The 23259-nt window shown below is 44.2% G+C and overlaps 1 protein-coding gene across 1 annotated transcript in view; it reads left to right on the top strand.

Annotated features, from left to right (window-relative positions):
• Positions 1 to 2: 2 nt before the first annotated feature.
• LOC149450221 (zeta-crystallin-like) overlaps positions 3 to 23259 on the top strand; it is a 42853-nt gene continuing 19596 nt past the window's right edge. The window contains exons 1-4 of the mRNA XM_089692170.1: positions 3 to 159; positions 6775 to 6897; positions 18953 to 19105; positions 21668 to 21831. Coding sequence (XP_089548296.1) covers positions 6787 to 6897; positions 18953 to 19105; positions 21668 to 21831 — 428 coding nt within the window. The 5' untranslated portion in view covers positions 3 to 159; positions 6775 to 6786. The remainder of the gene's footprint in view (positions 160 to 6774; positions 6898 to 18952; positions 19106 to 21667; positions 21832 to 23259) is intronic.

Below are 23259 nucleotides of genomic sequence, written 5' to 3'. Positions count from 1 at the left end.
TAACACAACTTTAAACTACAAAATAGTCCCTTACATTTGCCCATACGAAAGATGGCGGCCTCTGTGTTCACCAGGGACTGACACGCCCCCCAGTGTGCTGCAGCTGACAGGCAGATCGAGTAGTGCTCCTGCTGGGACTGATCAGTGCTGGATCTGGAGGTAAGAGAGGGATCTGTGTATTCTCTGTATATTATTGGAGAGGGCAGAGGACATTCTATGCTGCTTCTGGCATTCCAGCTGTTATAGAACTATAGTCTCAGCATGTCTTCCTAGCCTGTGCAGGTTGGGGGTTAATGTGTCACAGCTTATGGAGATCCTGGATACTAAATGTATTCTGTAGTATTTTAGTTTTGTTGTTATTGTTGTTTATATATTTAGCATTTCAATAACTGCAGAGCATGCATGATACTTTGTTCATGTTTGGTGTTTATTTAGTCATTTTGCAGCTTTGGTGGTTTTTCTTTGATCTGTAATCATGCCATTTCTGCTGACTGCAGTGTTAGGTCGGCTCATGGACGGGGTGGGCAGAACAAAGGTCATATGTACTAAATGCTGATCATTCCACACACCAGGTATAGAGGAGATACAAACATTCCGTCTGTTCTCCAGGTAGAGGAACTCTGATTATCCTGTGTACACTCCAGGTATAGAGGGGCTCCGATCATTCTATATGCCAGGTATAGAGGGGCTCCGATCATTCCACACACCAGGTATAGAGGAGCTCTGATCATTCTATATACCAGGTATAGAGGGGCTCCGATCATTCCACACACCAGGTATAGAGGAGCTCCGATCATTCCACACACCAGGTATAGAAGAGCTCTGATCGTTCTATATACCAGGTATAGAGGAGCTCCAGTCATTCTATATACCAGGTATAGAGGAGCTCCAATCATTGTATCCACCAAGTATAGAGGGGCTCCAATCATTCCACACACCAGGAATAGAGGGGCTCCGATCATTCCACACACCAGGAATAGAGGGGCTCCGATCATTCCACACACCAGGTATAGAGGGGCTCCGATCATTCCACACACCAGGTATAGAGGGGCTCCGATCATTCCACACACCAGGTATAGAGGGGCTCCGATCATTCCACACACCAGGTATAGAGGGGCTCCGATCATTCCACACACCAGGTATAGAGGGGCTCCGATCATTCCACACGCCAGGTATAGAGGGGCTCCGATCATTCCACACGCCAGGTATAGAGGGGCTCCGATCATTCCACACGCCAGGTATAGAGGAGCTCCGATCATTCTATATGCCAGGTATAGAGGAGCTCCGATCATTGTATCCACCAGGTATAGAGGAGCTCCGATCATTCCATCTGTTCTCCAGGTAGAGGAACTCTGATTATCCTGTGTACACACCAGATATAGAGGAGCTCCGATCATTCCACACACCAGGTATAGAGGGGCTCCGATCATTCCACACACCAGGTATAGAGGGGCTCCGATCATTCCACACACCAGGTATAGAGGGGCTCCGATCATTCTATATACCAGGTATAGAGGGGCTCCGATCATTCCACACACCAGGTATAGAGGGGCTCCGATCATTCTATATACCAGGTATAGAGGGGCTCCGATCATTCCACACACCAGGTATAGAGGGGCTCCGATCATTCTATATACCAGGTATAGAGGGGCTCCGATCATTCCACACACCAGGTATAGAGGGGCTCCGATCATTCTATATACCAGGTATAGAGGGGCTCCGATCATTCCACACACCAGGTATAGAGGGGCTCCGATCATTCCACACACCAGATATGGAGGGGTACAATCATTCCACACACCAGATATGGAGGGGCTACAATCATTCCACACACCAGGTATAGAGGGGTTCCGATCATTCCACACACCAGGTATAGAGGGGTTCCGATCATTCCACACACCAGGTATAGAGGGGCTCCGATCATTCCACACACCAGGTATAGAGGGGCTCCGATCATTCCACACACCAGGTATAGAGGGGCTCCGATCATTCCACACACCAGGTATAGAGGGGCTCCGATCATTCCACACACCAGGTATAGAGGGGCTCCGATCATTCCACACACCAGGTATAGAGGGGCTCCGATCATTCTATATACCAGGTATAGAGGGGCTCCGATCATTCCACACACCAGGTATAGAGGGGCTCCGATCATTCTATATACCAGGTATAGAGGGGCTCCGATCATTCTATATACCAGGTATAGAGGGGCTCCGATCATTCCACACACCAGGTATAGAGGGGCTCCGATCATTCTATATACCAGGTATAGAGGGGCTCCGATCATTCCACACACCAGGTATAGAGGGGCTCCGATCATTCTATATACCAGGTATAGAGGGGCTCCGATCATTCCACACACCAGGTATAGAGGGGCTCCGATCATTCTATATACTAGGTATAGAGGGGCTCCGATCATTCTATATACCAGGTATAGAGGGGCTCCGATCATTCCACACACCAGGTATAGAGGGGCTCCGATCATTCTATATACCAGGTATAGAGGGGCTCCGATCATTTCACACACCAGATATGGAGGGGCTACAATCATTCCACACACCAGATATGGAGGGGCTACAATCATTCCACACACCAGGTATAGAGGGGTTCCGATCATTCCACACACCAGGTATAGAGGGGCTCCGATCATTCCACACACCAGGTATAGAGGGTCTCCGATCATTCCACACACCAGGTATAGAGGGACTCCGATCATTCCACACACCAGGTATAGAGGGGCTCTGATCATTCCACACACCAGGTATAGAGGGGCTCCGATCATTCCACACACCAGGTATAGAGGGGCTCCGATCATTCCACACACCAGGTATAGAGGGACTCCGATCATTCCACACACCAGGTATAGAGGGGTTCCGATCATTCCACACAACCGGTTATAGAGGGGCTCCGATCATTCCACACACCAGGTATAGAGGGGCTCCGATCATTCCACACAACCGGTTATAGAGGGGCTCCGATCATTCCACACACCAGGTATAGAAGGGTTCCGATCATTCTATATACTAGGTATAGAGGAGCTCCGATCATTCCACACACCAGGTATAGAGGGGCTCCGATCATTCCACACACCAGGTATAGAGGAGCTCCGATCATTCCACCTACACACCAGGTATAGAGGAGCTCCAGTCATTCTATACGCCAGGTAGAGAGGAGCTCCGATCATTCCACCTAGACACCAGGTATAGAGGAGCTCCGATCATTCCACCTACACACCAGGTATAGAGGAGCTCCAATCATTCTATATACCAGGTATAGAGGAGCTCCGATCATTCCACCTACACACCAGGTATAGAGGAGGTCCAGTCATTCTATACGCCATGTATGGAGGGACTTCGATCATTCCACCTACACACCAGGTATAGAGGGGCTCCAGTCATCCCACACACCAGGTATAGAGGGGCTCCAGTCATCCCACACACCAGGTATAGAGGAGCTCCAGTCATTCTACACACCAGGTATAGAGGAGCTCTGATCATTCCACCTACATGCCAGGAATACAGGGAGTATCAGCGTGTTTAGTGAATGCGTGTTTTCAGGTATACTGTGATGTTTAGCTGAGTGTGCTTGCAGGGACTTGCTGTGACTTCTGCACTCTTACACACGTGCTCTTCTATGTTGTAATTCTGATATATAACTTCGTAGATCCAAGTGTCTGCTTACCAGCAAATATTCTTGGCATCCATTCTGATCAGTAACATCAACTAGCTGTATAAACAGTCTAAACCCGAACCAAAAATGTGTTCTATTGCAGCTTATCATTCCTTAGATGGATCCAGCCAGTAAGTCTGTTATTTTTTAACTTCTTTTAACAGAGAGCAAGCTGTCCAGAAAAAGGGTTGAGACCAACCATTTTCCACTGACAAGGGTGCTTACAATGGTCAGCTTTTATTAATTTATGTAAAACCTTTATCCCAACAGGGAGAAAAAAAACAGTTTCTGTAATTACTTAAAAAGTGTTAGCCGGACGTTGGCTTTAATTTGTTAGTTACTTTTGTAAAGTTCATCTAAATGTACTAGTCCATCCAACACTACCTTCTGCATGGGTTGACAATGCTGCTGTCTCCATTGGTCCTCCATAGATACAGAGGAGGAATGAGCGTATCCACCCTGACAGCCAGTTCCTACCACATAAAATGCACTCTAAATGCATTCCGGATACGATTTTGCTCACAGTTCACAACACGCAGTTCCGGTGCAGTTTTGATGCAGTTTGCTCTGTTCCTGTATGGTTCTGTGCAGAAAAAATGCAGCATGTTCTACTTTTTTTTTACTGCACCAGAAACTGACTGGAACTGACCGCACTAATGTGAACTAGGGCCATTGGAATACATGGAAAACACTGTGCGTGCATTTTTGATGCAGAAAAAAACCGCACTGGACTGCATCTAATGTGAACTAGCCCTATGGCTATGTTCACACCTATGCAGTTTGCGTTTGATCCGTTTCTTCAGTGCTTTTTGCGGTGCATTTTGCATTCTTGGATGTGCGTTTTTTAATTTTTCTTTCAACTTGTTGCTGGGCATATTAAAATGCATCAAAATGCGTAAAAAATTCACTACATGCATTTCTGCAGCATCTCCATTGAAGTCTAGAGCCAAAATGCAACAGTTTGTGTTTAAAAAAGTTCCGGACCCATTAAAAAAAAAAAATGCACCGGGTGAAAATGCGGAGATGTGAACGTGTCCCATAGGAAATCATGTTAAGTGAACTGTAGTGGGTTTCTTCAAAATGCAAAACACACCCCAAAATGCTTAGGTGTGAACCTAGACTAAGGCAGGAATTACCAGGTGAAAAGAAAGTGAAAATAAGGAAAACTAGTGCAGTCACCTCATCTAAGGACTAGTATTATTTATTTATTCCAGGTACTTATATAGAGCCATCAATTTACACAGCACTTTACATATATATTGCACATTCACATCAGTCCCTAACCCTCAAGGGGTGTACAATCTAAGGTCCCTAACTCACATTCATACACATTCTATTGCCCAGGGGCGGACTGACCATTTGGTAACTCGGGCACTGCCCGAGGGCCCGGAGTCAGTGGGGGGCCCCATGAAATGCCCCTGGTACCTTTTTCATAGGCTTTTTGGAGTTTGGGCAAGGATACAGAGGCCCCATGATCCCCTATTGCCCGGGGGCCCCATGAGTCAGTCCGCCCCTGCTAGGGCCTATTTAGACAGGATCCAATTCACCTACCAGCATGTCTTTGGAGTGTGGGAGGAAACTGGAGTACCCGGAGGAAGCCCACGCAGTCACAGGGAGAACATGCAAACTCCAGGCAGGTGGTGCCGGGGTTGGGATTCGAACCAACAACCCTAGTACTGCCAGGCGGAAGTGCTAACCATTTAACCACTGTGCTGCCCATATAAGTATGCTGCATTATGTATCATTTATCTTGTTGGGTTGGTATACTTTGAGATTCTGTTGGTGTTTCTCAGAGAAAAGAAGAGCGGCGCCCTCTAAGTGTAGCAATAAAACTCTTTAATACAACGTATAAATGTAATGCAGGCCAGTCACAAAGGCATGATGGAGAAGCCCTTGTAATATCACATAATAGGCATCCACTGTGTGGAGGGACGTGAGTCTCTGTGAGTGTGGATGGGTCCAGTGTTAGGCGGCGATGCTGGTGGCTCCCAGCATTTCCTCCGAGTTCCGGGACCCAGTGTCTAGGCTGTATTTTTAACCCTTTTCTGAATGTGCCAAATACCCGTTCCACTTACAGTCGTACCTCGGTTTACGAACGCCTCCGTTAACGTAATTTTCGGTTTACGAATGAAAATCCATTGAAAATAATGCCTCGGTTTACGAATTTTTTTCGCAATACGAAGCACGTTTCCCCAGGATGTATTGCGCCTGGGAGGTTTATAGTGCCAGCCCCGTGCCTTTAAAGTGCATTTTATAAAGAGTTTTGAACAGATAATACTTTTTTATTACTTTTTTCTGACCTCCGGAACGGATTAATTGGTTTTCAATGCATTTACGATTTTTTTTGCGCAATACAAAGCAAGTTTCCCCAGGATGCATTGCACCTGGGAGGTTTAAAGCGCCACCCCCCGTGCATGCTGGAGTCTGTGGGTAGCACGTGGCATTGAGTGTGGAGGTGTTGGAGCAGTTTTTGCATCAAGTTTTGTATCCATTCTGGAAAATTTTTAACATGTCCCTGTACAGTATTTATGCCTTTAAAGTGCACTTTATAAAGAGTTTTGAACAGATAAAAGACTTTTTTTTTTTTTTTTTTTTTTACTTTTTTCTGACCTCCAGAACGGATTAATTGGTTTTCAATGCATTTACAAATTATTTTTTTTATTATGTCCCTGTACAGTATTTATGCCTTTAAAGTGCACTTTTATAAAGAGTTTTGAACAGATAAAACTTTTTTTGACTTTTTTCCAACCTCCGGAATGGATTAATTGGTTTTCAATGCATTCCCATGGGAAACCGCGTTTCGGTTTATGAATTTTTCGCAATACGAAACGTCCCGCAGAATGCATTAAATTCATAAACCGAGGTACGCCTGTATATTGGTGTTTCTCTTGAATACATTTCTCATATACTCCCATAGAGACTGCACTGGGGACTTGTGGTCCTAATACAAATATGGCCTTTTCTTCTGACATTTAGGTCTTCTCCACCTTTCTTACATCCAGATCTCCATCAACCATGTTGTCTCTGCATTGTGCCCGGGTTCTTTGACCACTCCGATGTACACCTACTGTCGATTAATGAACATTATTTATTTTTGCGTTTCAGAGAGAGCCCAGCATGGCATCGGTGGGGAGATTGATGCGCGCTATTCGGGTCCAGGAATTCGGGAAGCCAGAAGTACTAAAACTCCTAACAGATGTCGCTGTACCTTCACCGGGCGAGGACCAGGTACTCCCACCTTCTTCACACAATCTCCTGCTTCTGATATACTTCCAGGTTGGTGGCTGCCTGGCCCCCTGCTGAGTGTTCAGAGGCAAGGAGACAACACAGCTCCCAAAGCTCCTTTGGCTCTCCCAGGTTAGGATTAAAGCGGAGTTCCACTTGCTCTGTGAAAAACTAAAAGTCAGCAGCTACAAAAACTGTAGCTGATGACCTTTAAAAAAACAGCCACTTACCTGTCCCACGATCCTGCGGTGTCCTCCCTGCAGCCGTTTCACCAGCTGTCTGGTATTCCTGGTGCCGACATCTTCAGTGTGGGCAGCCGGCTGTTGCAACTTGCGGCTTCACAGCCCGGTGCCCACTGAGCATGCGGGAGAAGCGCTGCACTTCCTGGATTGTCCCATAGTCTTCTAGGACCTGTCGCGTGTCCCAGAAGACCACAGGGAGGGCAACTTTCGCTTCCAATCACCTAGGCGATCTCAGCGGAAGTGGGAGCGGGTACCTGTCAATTTCGGGTACCCGCTCCCCAAAGGTGCCATTAATGGGGAACGGGGGACCAGTCTTTAAAGTGGAACTTCCCCTTTTGGGTGGAACTCCGCTTTGAGCATTGATAGCACGAAACGCGTCAACCTTTTACTCCCTCTCTGTGACGATGTCATCCTGATGTTTTGGTCTTTATGAGTACAATAAAGAGGATGGAATTGGAGTGCGGCCATCCAGATGTCTTCTACTGGCTCTTCCACATAGATGGGGTGTCTGCTTTGCTCCTACATCTTGTAGTACACCAATACCCTCACCCCCAATACTCTCACCCCACACTGATCTCAGCTTAGCGATCCTTTTATTCAAATTAGTGGTCAACGAAATTCAAATTCTGGACCGAAACCGAAAATGCAGGATGCCTTTGGCAGAAACCCAAAACCAAAATGGACGGTTTCAAAAAAACAAACCAAAGAACACGTATTATATATAATTGTATTGTATTCGACTTTTTATTTTTTTTCCAAAAAAGGTTTATTTTATTTTGAAATAAGAAAGGCACAACAAGTCATATACGGATACGGAACACAGTCCGCGCATAAACATCTGTCATAATCACCCGTAGCGCAGACGGGTCATAAGTTGTTTACTAGAAGTGTGAATTACCCTTATACAAAAGATCACATTATAGCTGTTGAGTAAACTAAACCAAAAAAAAAAAAAAAAAAAAAAAAAAAAAAAGAATACTGATTATAATAGGTAGTCTAGAGGATTATAGTGGATGCTGCTCTGATGCGTAGGGATTATTCAAATAATGGGACCATGAGGCGCAGTACAAAATATCATTTGAAGGCGTGCAATTCTTCTGTGTCCGTAGCCGGGCAATGTAGGGTTCTTATCGTGAAGGACAATCATACCTATATGTGAAAGGGCACCCTGTCCCTCATAAAAGATATAGTTATTTGTAGAGGACAAAGGTGTGAAGGAAAGAAGAAAAGGAAAAGAAGAGAGAAAGACACATCAGGTGAAAGGAAGTGTGAAGAGTAGCATCATAAAAGGAAGGGGAGAAGAAAAGAAAAAAAAAAAAAAAAAAAAAAAAAAAAAAAAGGGGGGGGGGGGGAATGGAGGGGGTCAAATAATAAATAGTGGCTGTTAACTAATCATATCACGTAACATTATTTATGGTGACGAAGATTATACCTTTATGTAAGAGAAGGTCCGAGTAGACTCAGTCTATGGAGCAATTCTAGAGGTGAGAGCTCTAAAGGTGTTTGAGTTCTTGAATCACATCTCATTCATTCATAGAAGAACGATAAATACTGGTGGTTTGAAAGTGTTTCCAACATGCCCAAGTCTTCCTGAATCTCTCGGGGTGTTCTTTTGCCACTGAAATCAGCTCCTCCATCTCCGCAATCCTGATGACCCTAAGAAACCACTCCCGCACAGTGGGAACCTGTGTTGACCGCCAGTGAACAGGGATACATTGTTTTGCCGCATTTATCATGTGCAAGGCAAGAGACTTACGATAAGTCCGAAAAGGAAGTGAGGAGTGGTGGAGTAAAAATTGTGCCGGGGTGAAGTCTAGATTGTATGTGGTTATTTGTGAAACTAAGTCTCGCACTTTACTCCAAAAGGGCTGTAGCAGCGGACAGTCCCACCATATATGTAGGAGTGTACCCTTTGCCTGTTGACATCTCCAACATAAATCCGAAACGTCCGGGTCAAATTTATGAAGCAAGGATGGAACTCTGTACCATCTGGAATATATTTTATAGTTGTTTTCTTGTGTCGAGACACAAATGGAACCTGTATGCATATGGTCATAGATGTGATCCCAATCTTCCGGTGACAATGACAGTTGTAAATCAAGCGACCAGGCCTCACAGGCCTTTCGAGGTTGAGACGTATTGGCGGTACCCAGATAGGAATAGAGCTTGGATATAACATGTCTCTGGGGGAAGTCCGTAAAGCAAAGTTTTTCATACGGAGTAAGTGGCCTTGAGTAATCTTGTAGATGTGGGGAGCTTCGTATAAAGTGATGAAGTTGTCTAAACATCCATGGCGTAAAGTTCAGGGATGGCCATGTCTTCATAATGTCCTCTCTAGATAAGAACTTCTTATTTTTGAAGAATTGGTGTACTGTCAGATTAACTGGACGAGCATCTCCGGCTAGGAAGGCCCGAGACATACCCGGCAGAAACTCTGGATTCATTTTGATCGGAGTTAAAGGACCCGGAAAGGAAGAGAGTTCTTTTTTCTGGAACAACTGATGGCAACAGCTTAAAGTAGGACCTATAAGAGGGTGTTCCCGAAACTCCGAAGGAATGTGAGAGTTTTCCAGCCAAGGGGAAGGGGCAAGTGGCATTGTCGAGAAATCTGCCTCCAAACCAACCCAAACCTTACGATTGTGGGTCGTGGTCCAATCTACTACCCTTGCTAGGTGACAGGCCCTGTAGTATCGGGCAATATCAGGTAATCCAATACCTCCACCCTTCTTGGGCATGGTGAGATGGGCAAAGCTAATTCTTGGGCGTTTATTATACCAGAGAAAGGAGGTACAGAGTGTTTTATAGGATGCGAAGAAAGAAGTTGGTAGTTTAATCGGTATTGTCTGCAGTAGATACAATATTCTAGGAAGTACGTTCATCTTGAGAATGGCTGCTCTACCAAACCAAGAGAACCAGGGTTTATTCCAAGCCTGAAGGTCTGTGGAGATATTACGCAAGAGGGGTAAGAAGTTTTTCTCGTAAAGTTCCGTTAGGTGAGTTGGTAAGTGGATACCCAGATATGTGATCGCCGCCGACTGCCAAGTAAAAGGAAAGTTCATTTTCGCTTGTCTAAACACATCTTGGGTCAAGGAGACATTAAGGGCTTGGGATTTAGAGAAGTTGATTTTGAAGTTAGCCAGATACTGGAACAGCTTGAATTCTTGCAGCAGATTAGGTAAAGTGATATGTGGGTCTGTTAGGAAAAGTAGTATGTCATCAGCAAAGGCTGCTATTTTATGAATTTTGCCATTTATCAGAATCCCCTTGATGTTATCATTCTGTTTGATACAATTCAACAAAGGTTCCAGAGTCAGAATAAATAGGAGAGGGGATAAAGGACATCCCTGTCTAGTCCCATTGCCTATCGAAAAGGAATCCGAAAGGAGACCATTAACTCGCACTTTAGCTGTGGGAGTGGTATATAGAGACATGATAAATGCCAGGAAACGCGGAGGCAATCCCAGACCAATCAGAACTGCCTCCATGTAATCCCACGCCAGTCTGTCAAAAGCCTTTTCTGCATCTAGAGATAGAAAGAAGCCAGATTGTTGCTTTTGAGTTAACCAATGATGAATATTTATGGCCCTTATTGTATTGTCTCTAGCTTCTCTCCCTGGTACAAAGCCCACCTGGTCTGTTGATATGATGGGATCTATGATGCGTAATAGACGATTGGCCAAGATTTTGGCAAAGATCTTTAGATCAACGTTTAATAGAGAGATCGGACGGTAGTTCGCAGGAGAGGTTTGGTCTTTATTCTCTTTTGGTATGACCGTAATATGGGCCTCAGAGAGATGGCGCATGGCTTGCCCGGGTGTATCTAAAGTGTTGAAGGCCCGTAGAAATGGCCGTGCTAAGATGTCACTGAAAGACTTATAGTACGAAGTGATAAACCCGTCAGGACCTGGACTTTTACCAGGTTTCAGTTGTGCAATGGCTTGTTGTAGTTCCGTCAGGGTCAAGGCGCCATCTAAGTCTTGCGCTTGTGTTCTAGAAATAGAGTTTGGAAGGTATCGGGTCAAGAAGGTCTGAATAATAGTCTCACGAGGCCTGGTGTCTCCTGTCGGTTTAGATGGAACGGGTAAATTGTAGAGAGAGGAATAGTATTGCACAAATTCAGCTGCAATATTCGTTGATGTTTTCAGTAAGCGACCCTGCTTGGAAGTGAGCTGAGAGATTTGCTGAGCTGCCCTTCTAGATTGCAAGGCCCTGGCTAGAAATTTGCCACTCTTATTTCCATGTTCATAGAAAAGTTTCTGTTGTAGCGTAAAATTACGTTTGTTTTTTTTGTCAACGACATCTCGAAGTTGTTTTCGCGCCTGATCTAGTGCTGCTGAAGATTCCAAGGCTCTAGAGCGTTTATGCGTGCATTCAAGTGCACGGACTTTTTGCATTAAGGCAGTAAAGGATGTTTGAGCTAGGCGTTTTCGTAAAGCGGATATGGACATTAGAAGGCCACGCAGTACACATTTGTGCGCCTCCCACTGTACGAGAGGGGTCGTGTCTGGAGATGTGTTTTCTTTAAAGTAGTTGGTCAAAGAATCACGGATCTGGAGGGTGACGGATGAGTCTGTAAGAAGAAAGGGGTCCAATCTCCATGTTTTGGATGCTGCTGGTGTATCCGGGAATTGTAAAGTCATCATAATTGGGTGATGGTCAGATAAAATCATTGGTTCGATCGAGGCCGATTTCAATATATGTAAGTCCTTTTGCGAGAGAAAAAAATAGTCGATTCTGGAATGGCGTTTGTGTGGTGCGGAATAAAAGGTGTAGTCTTTGTCCGTAGGGTGAAGGGTGCGCCAGGTATCATGAAGGAGAAGGTCATGAAGTTCAAGTTTAATCTGTTTGAGTGCTTTGAAAGGTTTAGAGGAAAAACCAGTTGAAGTGTCTTCCAACGGGTTCAAAGCTACATTAAAATCACCTCCCAAGATCAAAATACCTGATTGAAACACAGCAAGTAATTTGGAGATTTTACGAAAAAAGCATACTTGTGCGGTATTGGGACTGTAGATGTTGGCAAAAGTAAGTGGCTTATTAAAAAGGGTACCTTTGAGAAAGAGGAACCTCCCCTCAGGGTCTTCGAGAGACTCAGTAACTTTAAATGAGAGCTGTTTGGAAAGTAAGATGGATACACCTTTTGCTTTCACTTCCGCGTTGACTGCATGATAAGCCGTTGGGTAATTAGCATTTGAAAATCTAGGTATGTGATCCGTTCGAAAGTGTGTTTCTTGGATAAAGAGCACATCTGCGCGAAGGTTTTTCATGTATGTTAGAAGTTGTGAGCGTTTCTCAGGTATATTTAAGCCCTTGGCGTTAAGAGAGGCCACTGAGAGCGTGCGGGCTGAACATGTAGATGTGTGGTTAATAGCCATGATGTTGTATACCAGAAAAACCTGTTCAAAGTCTATAGGTATACCAAATGAGAGGCGGGACGAGAAGAAAAAAAAAAAAAAAAAAAAAAAAAAAAAAAGGGGGGGGGGGGATTTTTTTTTTTTTTTTTTTTTTGGAGGGGGGAGGGGGGATTAAAACAGGACGTGTAGAGGTAGAAATAGGGATAGTAATTATATGGAGGAAGAAATAAAGAGTGTGACAGAGAAAAAAAGAAGTGTCAGGCGTGTCTCATAGAAACCCATATATATATATTGATATATATATTCCTGCTACTTCCAGAACAAACTAAACTCCAGAGAAGAGATAGACCAGCTACTCTATCTCCTATTAAAGCTCTTATAAAATGGTTGTATGTAAAACTGTGTACAGGATTACAAAATTACACGTGGAGATGTGTCGAACCCAGAGACAGCCGTATTGTGAGTATACAATATAATCGTAAGGAGGACTTATTCTCTCAAACGAGAGGTATACAAAGGAGTCAGTCTACCATAAGGTGTCCCTGACACACAGAACTATGTGGGAAGTAGCTAATTTATACCGAGAGGTAATCTATTCCTATTAGGAAAGGGAGGTCGGTGTAAAATAGTATGTAGAAAGCTGGGGAAATAAAAATATTGTAGATGAGCAAGAGGGTAGATAGTAAGGCTCACAGGAGTAAGTGCACTAGAACTGACGTGAAGGAGGTATGTGCTAACGGAAAGGTCGTATGAGATTGAATGTAGAAAGTGTTGATGTGAATACACACTGAGGCAGTGTTATTCAATAGAATGTAGCAAGCATACTCATACCTCCAAAATACTATACAATCACAAGTTAAACAAAATATAGGAAATAATTAGACAATTCCTCTAAATGACTTTGATCCTGCACGGCAAACAATCTCGCCATTGTAGGAAGGTCTTCATAAACTGTATCAGTTCCGAGCAAGAATATCATCTTTATGCTAAACAATGCAGGACAACAGCAAAAACATAACATATGAATATTCCGGGATGTAGGCCTTAGGCCATTCATTCCGTTGAACCGTTTTCCAAAAACAAGGTAAATATTCGTCCCAACCGAGGGATCTTATGCTATACAGCCGGTCACTACTAAGGAATGCTGGACTCCCCACCGCCTACCAAACCGTGACAGATCATCAAAGAGAGGGCATTCATAATCCGTGGCCAGCTGAGAGCATGGATCAAATCGAATAACTGTATAGATTAAAACTTAACACAACAGCGAGATGAACCATGAATGTGAACATTGAATATGAAGGTCCCATATCTCACATCTGAAACACCACCTAGTCCATGAGTGAGTAGAAGGTATGTAATATACCAGGTACTACGATGCATATGAAGGAGTTCCGGATACTATGTGGGAGAAAAATATTATAGGGGGAGGGAGGAGGTTACGGGATCAGGATATTAACATAGTGTCTACTTAACCCAGGTAATTATACACCCGTATCAAGGCTGAATGATGGGTATGGAGGAAAGCATGTTAAACTGAGAGTGAATCCTATGGGACCGTATAGCGGTAGTATACTCTGGGCATCATGAGGGGCAAGTTGTACAGCCAAGTATAATATGATCATGCACAAGCATTACCATAGAGTCACTTTAAAGACAGTAAGGAATAGTATGGAGGCTATACCCGGGGTGTCTCAAGGGATATAAAATACGTGTCCTCCAGATAGGATCAGCTGGTTTTACACAACTTTGGTGTTAAGACACAAAAAGCAGGAACATATGGATGTCCTATCCAAGTGCATCCAACACATAAGACATTGAGTTTCAGGGAGTCAGGCGGAAATCCAGAAAAGGGAATTGGCCTGCATCTCTAGATCTCAAATAGGCCTACATTTCTGTTTCTGTTAGAGCTAGTAAGTTAATACATTAGGCCGGTACTGATCAGGTGAGCAAACTCCCAAGTCAACAGGGGTACAACCCTCATCCCCAGTAGCAGTGTCACACATAGACCCCTGGGGCCAAGAGCAAGAATAACTTCAGCAGGCATATTTAAGATATATAAATATACATAACTGGTAAATAGTGTAAAGAAAAAATATGCTGATTTGATACAATAAACATACCCCAGTGTCCACTCCCCGGGATCCTAGGTGGTCCGCGATAGACTGTGGTAAGGAACCGTGAACTACAAGAAAAATATTAAACTCATTTGGGCCTTATGTAAAGAGGCCTCCGATTGGGAGACTGATGCTATACAGATGGGTAGAGAAGGGAAAACTGAGGAGAGTCATTCGTGACGTGCCTTGCGATGTGCAGGTGATGCTGGTAAACTATCTCCAGTAATGAGCCGCCGTCGTACAGGGGTGGTTGAGGTGTGAGGGGATCTGCTTCGTCTTTCTCCTCCAGAGTGTCTAGAGAATTGCAGCTCCATGGGGTCTTCAATTGACCGTGATGAGGAAAGAGATGCACTGGACCAGTTGGGAATGTCCAGTAAAGGGATATTCAGAGTTTCACAGAACAGTGGAAGGTCTTCCGGGAATCTCATGAGAGCTGATCTCCCCAGGTGAGTTGCTGATAGGCCAAACGGAAACTTCCAGCGGTATGCTATTCCCTTGGAGCGAAGTAGGTCTAGTAAGGGGCGTAGGTCTTTCCTACGTTGCAAGGTGAGGTGGGAGAGATCCTGGAATAATTTAATTTCTGTTTCATGATACCGCAAGTGGTGTTTATCCCGAGCTCTTCGTAGTATTTCTTCTTTAAGTCTGAAGTCTACCAAACAGCAAATTACATCTCTCGGTGGTTCAGTGTCTCTGCCTCTAGGACGCAAGGCCCTATGTAGACGTTCGATTTCAATTGGGGATTCAGGCGGTCTTTCCAAAATATCATTAAAGATGGTTAAGAGCGCCTGGGAAAGTTGTGCAGATTCGATTGCCTCAGGGACACCACGTACCCTTAAATTATGTCGTCTTCCCCTGTTATCCAGGTCTTCGACGTGACGATCGAGCTCCCTCAAATGCATAGTGTGCGTGTCAACCTGTGTGCGCATATCATGAATGGCTAGGTCTTGTGTGATTACTTTATCCTCTACTGCATCAAGTCTGCCAGCCACTGCCTGCATATCGATATGTAACTCAGCGATTGCCGCAGAGAGAGTCCCTTTAATATCTGATGCAACCGCTTTCAGGTCCCCTATGGTGAGAGGAGTGGTTTCAGAATCTCTGATTGCGGTAGCTGCGGTTTTAGTCATGCATTGTAGAGGAGTCTCCGTACGAGGCGAATGTGGGGGAGATACATGGGAAGAGGCTTCCGCGTGCTCCGGCGTCTGAGATCGGAACAACTCCGGGATGCTGCGATTGACAGGGCCGTTCAGACGGCGAGGGGATCTGGAACGAGGAGTAGATTTCTTGTCAGATTTCCCCATGTTAGCGGTTACTCTCTGTGATATGATTGCGTAATCCCACCTCCGTGTGTCAAGGATCTAGGTATTTATGTAGACATTTTCAGTGGGATCGGGCTGGGACCCCCAAAACTTGCGAAAGAAGGGGGGATAATTATTCCTGGATAGACTAGATATCGCAGTGTATACCTCAACATGCGTGAGAGGAAAGGCAGAGTTTGGTACTGTGGGGTCTGTGGCTTCTGCAGAGTATTGGGCTTCTGAGGGAAAGTAGGGGTTGCCCCTGTTTTCCCCTAGTGAACCTTTACAGGGGAGTCAGCTACCTCAGGCCTAGCTGCCACACAGTACACTACTGCAGGGGATTGTATAGGCCCTTATTGTAGGCCGATGCTCTCTGGGTTCATGAGGGGGGTGCCCCGATGGGTAAGGGAGAGGTGCCCACTTATGATTGTGGAAACGAGTTGAGGACCTGCAATCTTCTATCACACCGAGTGACTCACTCACCCGTCCTTTGCACTGGGTGTGGTTTCGGTCTCGCCTGGCTGCGACAAGCCCCACTGCTCCGTTGCCACAGACGAGGAGCAACCGACACCAACGGGGATGGAGGAATCCAGCCGCCACTGATCCGGGCAAGGGGAGAAGATGACCAGCAATCCCCTCCTCTGACACCGCACGCCACGTGCACCTGGCACCCGGCGGGGCGGGCGCGAGCTGGATATTATCGCGGCTTCACTCAGCCGCGGTAGGCCACGCCAGATTGCCGCAGCGGACCCGGGCCAAAAACGCCCAGACCCACTCAGTGATGTCTCTGACAGAGACGACGGGGTCTCCCGGTTGTTCCTGCCAGCTGATGTCACCCGGATGGCGGTGGATGCGGATCGGGCCGTCGGGAGCTCTGGCTTAAGCGGCTTGTCCGATCGCCATCTTGGACACGCCCCCCGTATTCGACTTTTTAAATAATTTCATGAATTTAAATGAATATGAATTTATTTTCATCACCTCTTCAGCCAATAGGCTGCTTTTACACTGAGCAGTTTTTGAAGCGCTTTTGAAGAAAAAGAAAGCGCAAGAAAGGCTCAAGAAAAATGCATCCCTTTAAATTCAATGTATGGATTCACACTGGTTTGTTGTGGTTCCCTTGTGGTGTTGAAAATCTTGCTTGCCGCATGTTCAGTGCATTTTTTGTCAGTTAAAAAAAAAAGCACCAAAAACGCACCTTCCCATTGAGGCCTGGTTCATACCAATGTATTTTTAGTGCTTTTTGCAGGAACACACTACAGCTCATTTACCATGGTTTCCTATGGGACTTTGATTTTGCATTTTTAATCTACCCAGCAACTAGTTGAGCAATTAAAAATTTAAAAAAGCAAAACACATCAGAAAAGTGTCAACAACATGAGTGAAAAACCGCAAAACACACCGAAAAAGAGACAAAATGCAAACTGCTTTGGTGTGAATCAGGCCTGAAATGCAACAAGCTGGGCAATGAAAAATTTAAGAAAGCAAAACACAGCAGAAAAGTGTCAAAAATACGTGTGCAAAAATGCAAAACTCACCTCAAAACAGCCAAAACGCAAACTGCTTTGGCGTGAATCAGGCCTGAAATGCATTGAAAATGTGTCAAAATTGCATACAAAATGCACACATGTTATGTTTTTGATGCATTTATGAGTCGCATGACCTATGAAAAACACACTCTAATTGTGGCAAAATCACAGCATAATAGTGGGTAAAATCACGCATTTTCAGTGGCCATTATCGGCACTTTTTTTTCCTGTCGGCAAAATACTGATAACAGTATTTTCGGCTGATACATTTCGGCCGCTGATAAATCGGTGCATCCCTAATTAAAATACAATTTGAAAACACTCCTTGCCTAGGTCCATGGGACTAACGCATTTCACCGCAATTCAGGGTGAAGCGCATGAAAGTCATGGACCCAGGAGGAGAGGGTTTTCCAATCATGTGTAAATAAAAGGACTGATATCGGTGTGCGGTGGCTGTATTTGTTTGCCCTTGTTGTGCTTGACTTCATCTGCTGGCCCCTGCATCATGACATAGAAGTGTCCTACCTGTTCTACTGACACTGGTCACCAGGACACGTAGGGAAGGTGAGTCTCCCTTTTCTAGTCTGAGTGCTGCTGCACAGAAGTATCACAGAAGGCCCATTCAGAGACATTTTTTTGTGTGTGTATGTAAAGGGTTAAAATCCTCATCCAGTCTTTATTGCTGCACATCCAGCTATATTCATGGATACATTTTGATTTTTTTAAAATTCTATCTAGTGTCTGAATCGGCCTCCTGTGATCCCCTGTACAGCAGCACTCAGACTGGACACATGAGAGCCAGCATGAAGCACACGTGTAGAGCACATATTCTAATGGTAAAAAAGAGCAGATTGATGATTCATCAGTGTGCTTCGGCTCAGGGGTGTCCTGAGGGTTGGTGTCACCCCTAGGATGGTGCAGTAACACTTGGTGACACCCCCTCCGACGATCCCCGCAGAATTGATCGGATTGAGCATAATGGATTGGACTCCGATCCATTATGCTCAGTCCGCAGATCCAATCCATCCATAGGGATCGTCAGCTTGCTTTACAACTTACCTTTTCGTGGAGCGCGTCCGGTGTCACCCCGTATAGGTTGCATGCCGATGATCCCCGCAGGATGGTTTGGATCTGCGGATTGAGCATAATGGATCGGATCCATCTATGGGGATTGTCGGCTTGCTTTACAACTTACCTTTTTGTGGAGCTGGTCTTGAGTCACCCCATATAGGTTGCATGCCGTGATCCCCGCAGGATGGTTTGGATCTGCGGATTGAGCATAATGGATCGGATCCATCCTGCGGGGATCGCCGGCTTGCTTTACAACTTACCTTTTTGTGGAGCTGGTCCGGTGTCACCCCATGCGGTAGGTGTTACCCAGTGCGGCGCGCACCCCTCGCACCTACCTCGGGACGCCACTGCTTCAGCTTTTTCATTGTCCGGGAGATTGAATTCCTTTGCTAATTTTTTTTTTATCTTTTATTTTTATTTAATTTTTTACTGTTGTTGTTTTTTTCTTTGCAGATTCTAATACGAGTTCATGCCTGTGGTATAAATCCAGTGGAGACTTATATCAGGGCTGGTACTTATGCTCGGAAGCCAAATCTGCCGTACACCCCAGGCTCAGACGTTTCTGGGATAGTGGAAGAAGTAGGAACAAGTGTACGATTATTTAAGGTAAGAGTCACTTCTTAACCACTTGCCCTCCAGAAGATTTACCCCCCCCCTTCTTGGCCAGACCATTTTTTGCGTTAATTTAACTGACACTTGTGCGGTTATGCAACGCTGTACATAAATGACATTTGTGTCTTTTTTTCCCCACAAATAGAGCTTTCTTTCGGTGGTATTTGATCACCTCTGCATTTTTTAAATTTTTTTGTGCTATAAACAAAAAAAGACTGAAAATTTTGAAAAATATTTTTGACTTTTTGCTATATTACATGTCCAATAAAAAAATATAAACAATCAAATTTCTTCATAAAGTTAGGCCAAAATGTATTCTGCTACATGTCTTTGCTAAAAATAAATCCCAATAATTGTATATTAATTGGTTTACGTGAAAGTTAAGCATTTACAAATGGCGGTATACTAGTACTATACTAGTAATGGCAGCGATCAGCGACTTATAGCGGGACTGCGGCGGGCATTCTGACACTGGGGGGAACTGACTAATAAAAAGCACTGACACTGTACTAATGACACTGGGCAGGAAGAGGTTAACATGAGGGGCGATCAAAGGGTTAACTGTGTGCTGTTTTGCTAGGGAGACATGCTGCTGTGCAGAGAGATACAAAGCAGCATGTCCATGCTGACAGGCGAGAGACCTGTGTTGTTTACACACAGATCTCTCTCCTGTCAGCTTTGCGACGGTCATGGAGTCCTGCCTGGGAATTGACAGCCGGGACCCCCCTACCCAGTAATGCAAACTACGTAAACTCTCTCCCTCTCTCTCCCTCTCTCTCTCTCTCTCTATATATATATATATATGTATATATGTATATATATATATATATATATATATATATATATGTGATTTTGCGGAGCTGTGCCGCCCTGTAGCAGTACTTCCGCTATAGGGCGGAAGGCAAGTGGTTAAAGAAAATATAATTTATTATAATTATATTAGATGTCACTTAGAGCGGAACTTCACTCTCTCAATCAAAATGGACTATTTTTATTCCTTAGGCTCCATGTACACTGCAGCTAATAAACTCTCATTCAGGAGCTGTTCAGCATTTTTTTTTTAATGCAGAAAACTTGCGTTCAGCAGTCGATTTTATCAGCGTTTCAAACGCAAAACGCTTGTAAACGTGGCACATAGCGTTTATAAGCATTTGCACATTTTTTTTTAACTCTTCCAGTTCCCAATGCTGTCCGGAGCTTTTTTTCATCATAAAAAAAAGCTTTTTTCAAGGTACTCAGATGGACAAAATACTGAACACAGGATGTTGCTACCAAGCTTGTCACACATTGTAATGACCAATTCACTCCTTAGACCTCTCCCACCCTTGGAAACAAAAGATATGTTAATGACCATTCACACCTCAAATTCCTCATGAAGACCCCCTGCCAGGTGGCCTTAATGACTTCCTCCACCAGACACCTTTCCCACCCTTGGAAACAAAAGAAATGTTAATGAGCAACTCACACCTAAGCTAATGTCAACACATACTGCTGTCTCTGCTTCTACTCTCTGTATTTCTCTGAAACAGTCTGAAATAGTTTAATAATAATTTACCACTTTTCAGTGCATTCTGGGCATTTGGGAGGATCTCCTGTGCTTATCTTTAAAAAATGCTTCTAAACACAAACGGGGGGTTCAAAGTGATTTCTTAGCAAAATAAAGCATGGAGACATGGATGGATGGAGGAGTTTGCTTTAAATCTTAAAAATGAATGAAACAGCGTTTTTGGTTTGTGGTTCTCAGATGCAGTGAAATTCCACTTTAAAGTAGACCTGAATGTACAGTATGTAAAGTGCTGTGTAAATTGTTGGCACTATATAAATATCTATAATGAGTTAAAAAAATTTAAATCAAAAAGTGAAGATTTTCTATTTTTTAGGGAGCATCTACAAATGTTCCGTGTGTCTAAGCAGTACCTTGAAAGCTTTACCTTATGTCCTTAAATTCCTTTTGAAATGTATCATTGTACTTCCTGTGCCTTCAGCCTTATAGCTATATATCTGCAGTATGAGATCATCTAAGGCACTGCTGCCTCTGGCTGCTATTCTCACCAATTTTGAAGTGAAAATTATTAATGACACTGTTGCGCTGCTCACTGTTTTCTTTGCTGGAGAGAAAGCTGTACCTGAGGACCTGCAGTGCAAGGATCCCCCTGCTAATGCTTTTTTCATTCCATGGATCTGTGCTTCCTTCACCTGTCCAGTTGCTTATTGAAACCCCCCCCCCCCCAACCAGTCTTCAGGGGATAGCTCTGACATAAGGAAGAAAAGCCCTGCTCTGCTACAAAGATGGCTGCTTCCACACACAGATGCAGTGCAAATCCCAAGCCAGTCCTTGGGATCAGCTGACTATAGGCAAAACTGGTGACCAGTCGTTTACCCTCTGCTTGCCTTTTTTGGGCACAGCTTTCACAGTTCCAATTCCAACCACATTTTTTTCATTGCACCCAGGAAGAAAATTGTTTCTGATGAGAGAGATTAGTGTTAGTGTTAAGAATTTCCTCTCTGAGACATTTTTATAGTAAAATAAATGTATTCTTATATTACTTGTTTCAGAAAGGTGATCGTGTGTTTACCAGGTCAACCATTACAGGGGGTTACGCGGAGTACACACTGGCCTATGAATATACTGTTTACCAACTTCCGGAAAACCTCAGTTTTAAGCAAGGAGCCGCCATATCTGTCCCCTACTTCACCGCCTACAGAGCGCTCTTCCAGAAGTAAGTACAATGAAAGGCACAGTCTAATTTATTCAGCAAGGGTTTGAGTCCCTGATGCTCAAAGTGGAACTACACTGCATTCAGGCACCTCAAACCAAAAATACCATTGAAATAATTTTTATGTCTCCATGCTTTATTTTTCTGAGAAATCACTTTGAAAAACACCTCTCCAGCATTTCTGGCTGTGGCCATCTTGAGTAAGGGCAGATGATTTATGTAGCATTAACTTCCTGGATTCTGTCTGCCCTTAGCTCAGGCATAGAGGCAGGAGGGCGTGCTTAGGTAAGAAAACTCATCCTCCCCTCCTGAAGACTCTTGGGATATATGACATCATTTGCTTAGGTCAGAACCCAGAAAGTAACTGAAGAAATGTAAAAAAAAAAAAAAAAAAAAAGGTTAAAACAAGTAAATATGATATACCTTCCTTTCTACACTATATTGCCAAAAGTATTGGGCCAGCCCTCCAAATCATTGGATTCAGGTGTTCCAATCACCTCCATGGCCACAGGTGTATAAAATCATTACCTAGGCATGCAGGCTGCTTCTACAAACATTTGTGAATTAACAATATAAATAATGATGTGCAGCGCTAAAATCGAAAAAGTGTATAAAATGACTAACATACAGTCATGGCCGAAATTGTTGGCACCCTTGATATTTTTCCTGAAAATCAAGTATTTCACACAAAAAAGGTATTGCATTAACACATGTTTTGCTATACACATGTTTATTCCCTTTGTATGTATTGGAACAAATATAAAACAGAGGCAGAAAAGCAAATATGACATAATGTCACACAAAACCCCAAAAATGGGCTGGACAAAAGTATTGGCACCCTTAACTTAATATTTGGTTGCACACCCTTTGGAAAACATAACTGAAATCAGTCGCTTCCTATAACCATCAATAAGCTTCTGACACCTCTCACCCGGAATTTTGGACCACTCTTCCTTTGCAAACAGCTCCAGGTCTCTCTTATTGGAAGGACACCTTTTCCCAACAGCAATTTTAAGATCTCTCCACAGGTGTTCAATGGGATTTAGATCTGGGCTCATTGCTGGCCACTTCAGAACTCTCCAGCGCTTCTTTGCCATCCATTTCTGAGTGCTTTTTGACGTATGTTTGGGGTCATTGTCCTGCTGGAAGACCCAGGATCTTGGACGCAAACCCAGCTTTCTGACACTGGGCCCTACAGTGCGACCCAAAATCCTTTGGTAATCCTCAGATTTCATGATGCCTTGCACACAGTCAAGGCACCCAGTGCCAGAGGCAGCAAAACAACCCCAAAACATCATTGAACCTCCACCATATTTTACCGTAGGTACTGTGTTTTGTTCTTTGTAGGCCTCATTCCGTTTTCGGTAAACAGTAGAATGATGTGCTTTACCGAAAAGCTCTATCTTGGTCTCATCTGTCCACAAGACGTTT

The sequence above is a fragment of the Staurois parvus genome, unplaced genomic scaffold (assembly GCF_062004578.1).
Source record: "Staurois parvus isolate SC_StPar_1 unplaced genomic scaffold, SC_StPar_1.0 ptg000578l, whole genome shotgun sequence".
In the NCBI taxonomy this organism is placed as follows: domain Eukaryota; kingdom Metazoa; phylum Chordata; class Amphibia; order Anura; family Ranidae; genus Staurois; species Staurois parvus.
Note: the sequence above shows the minus strand (reverse complement) of the source record. Positions and strands in the feature narration are given on the sequence as shown.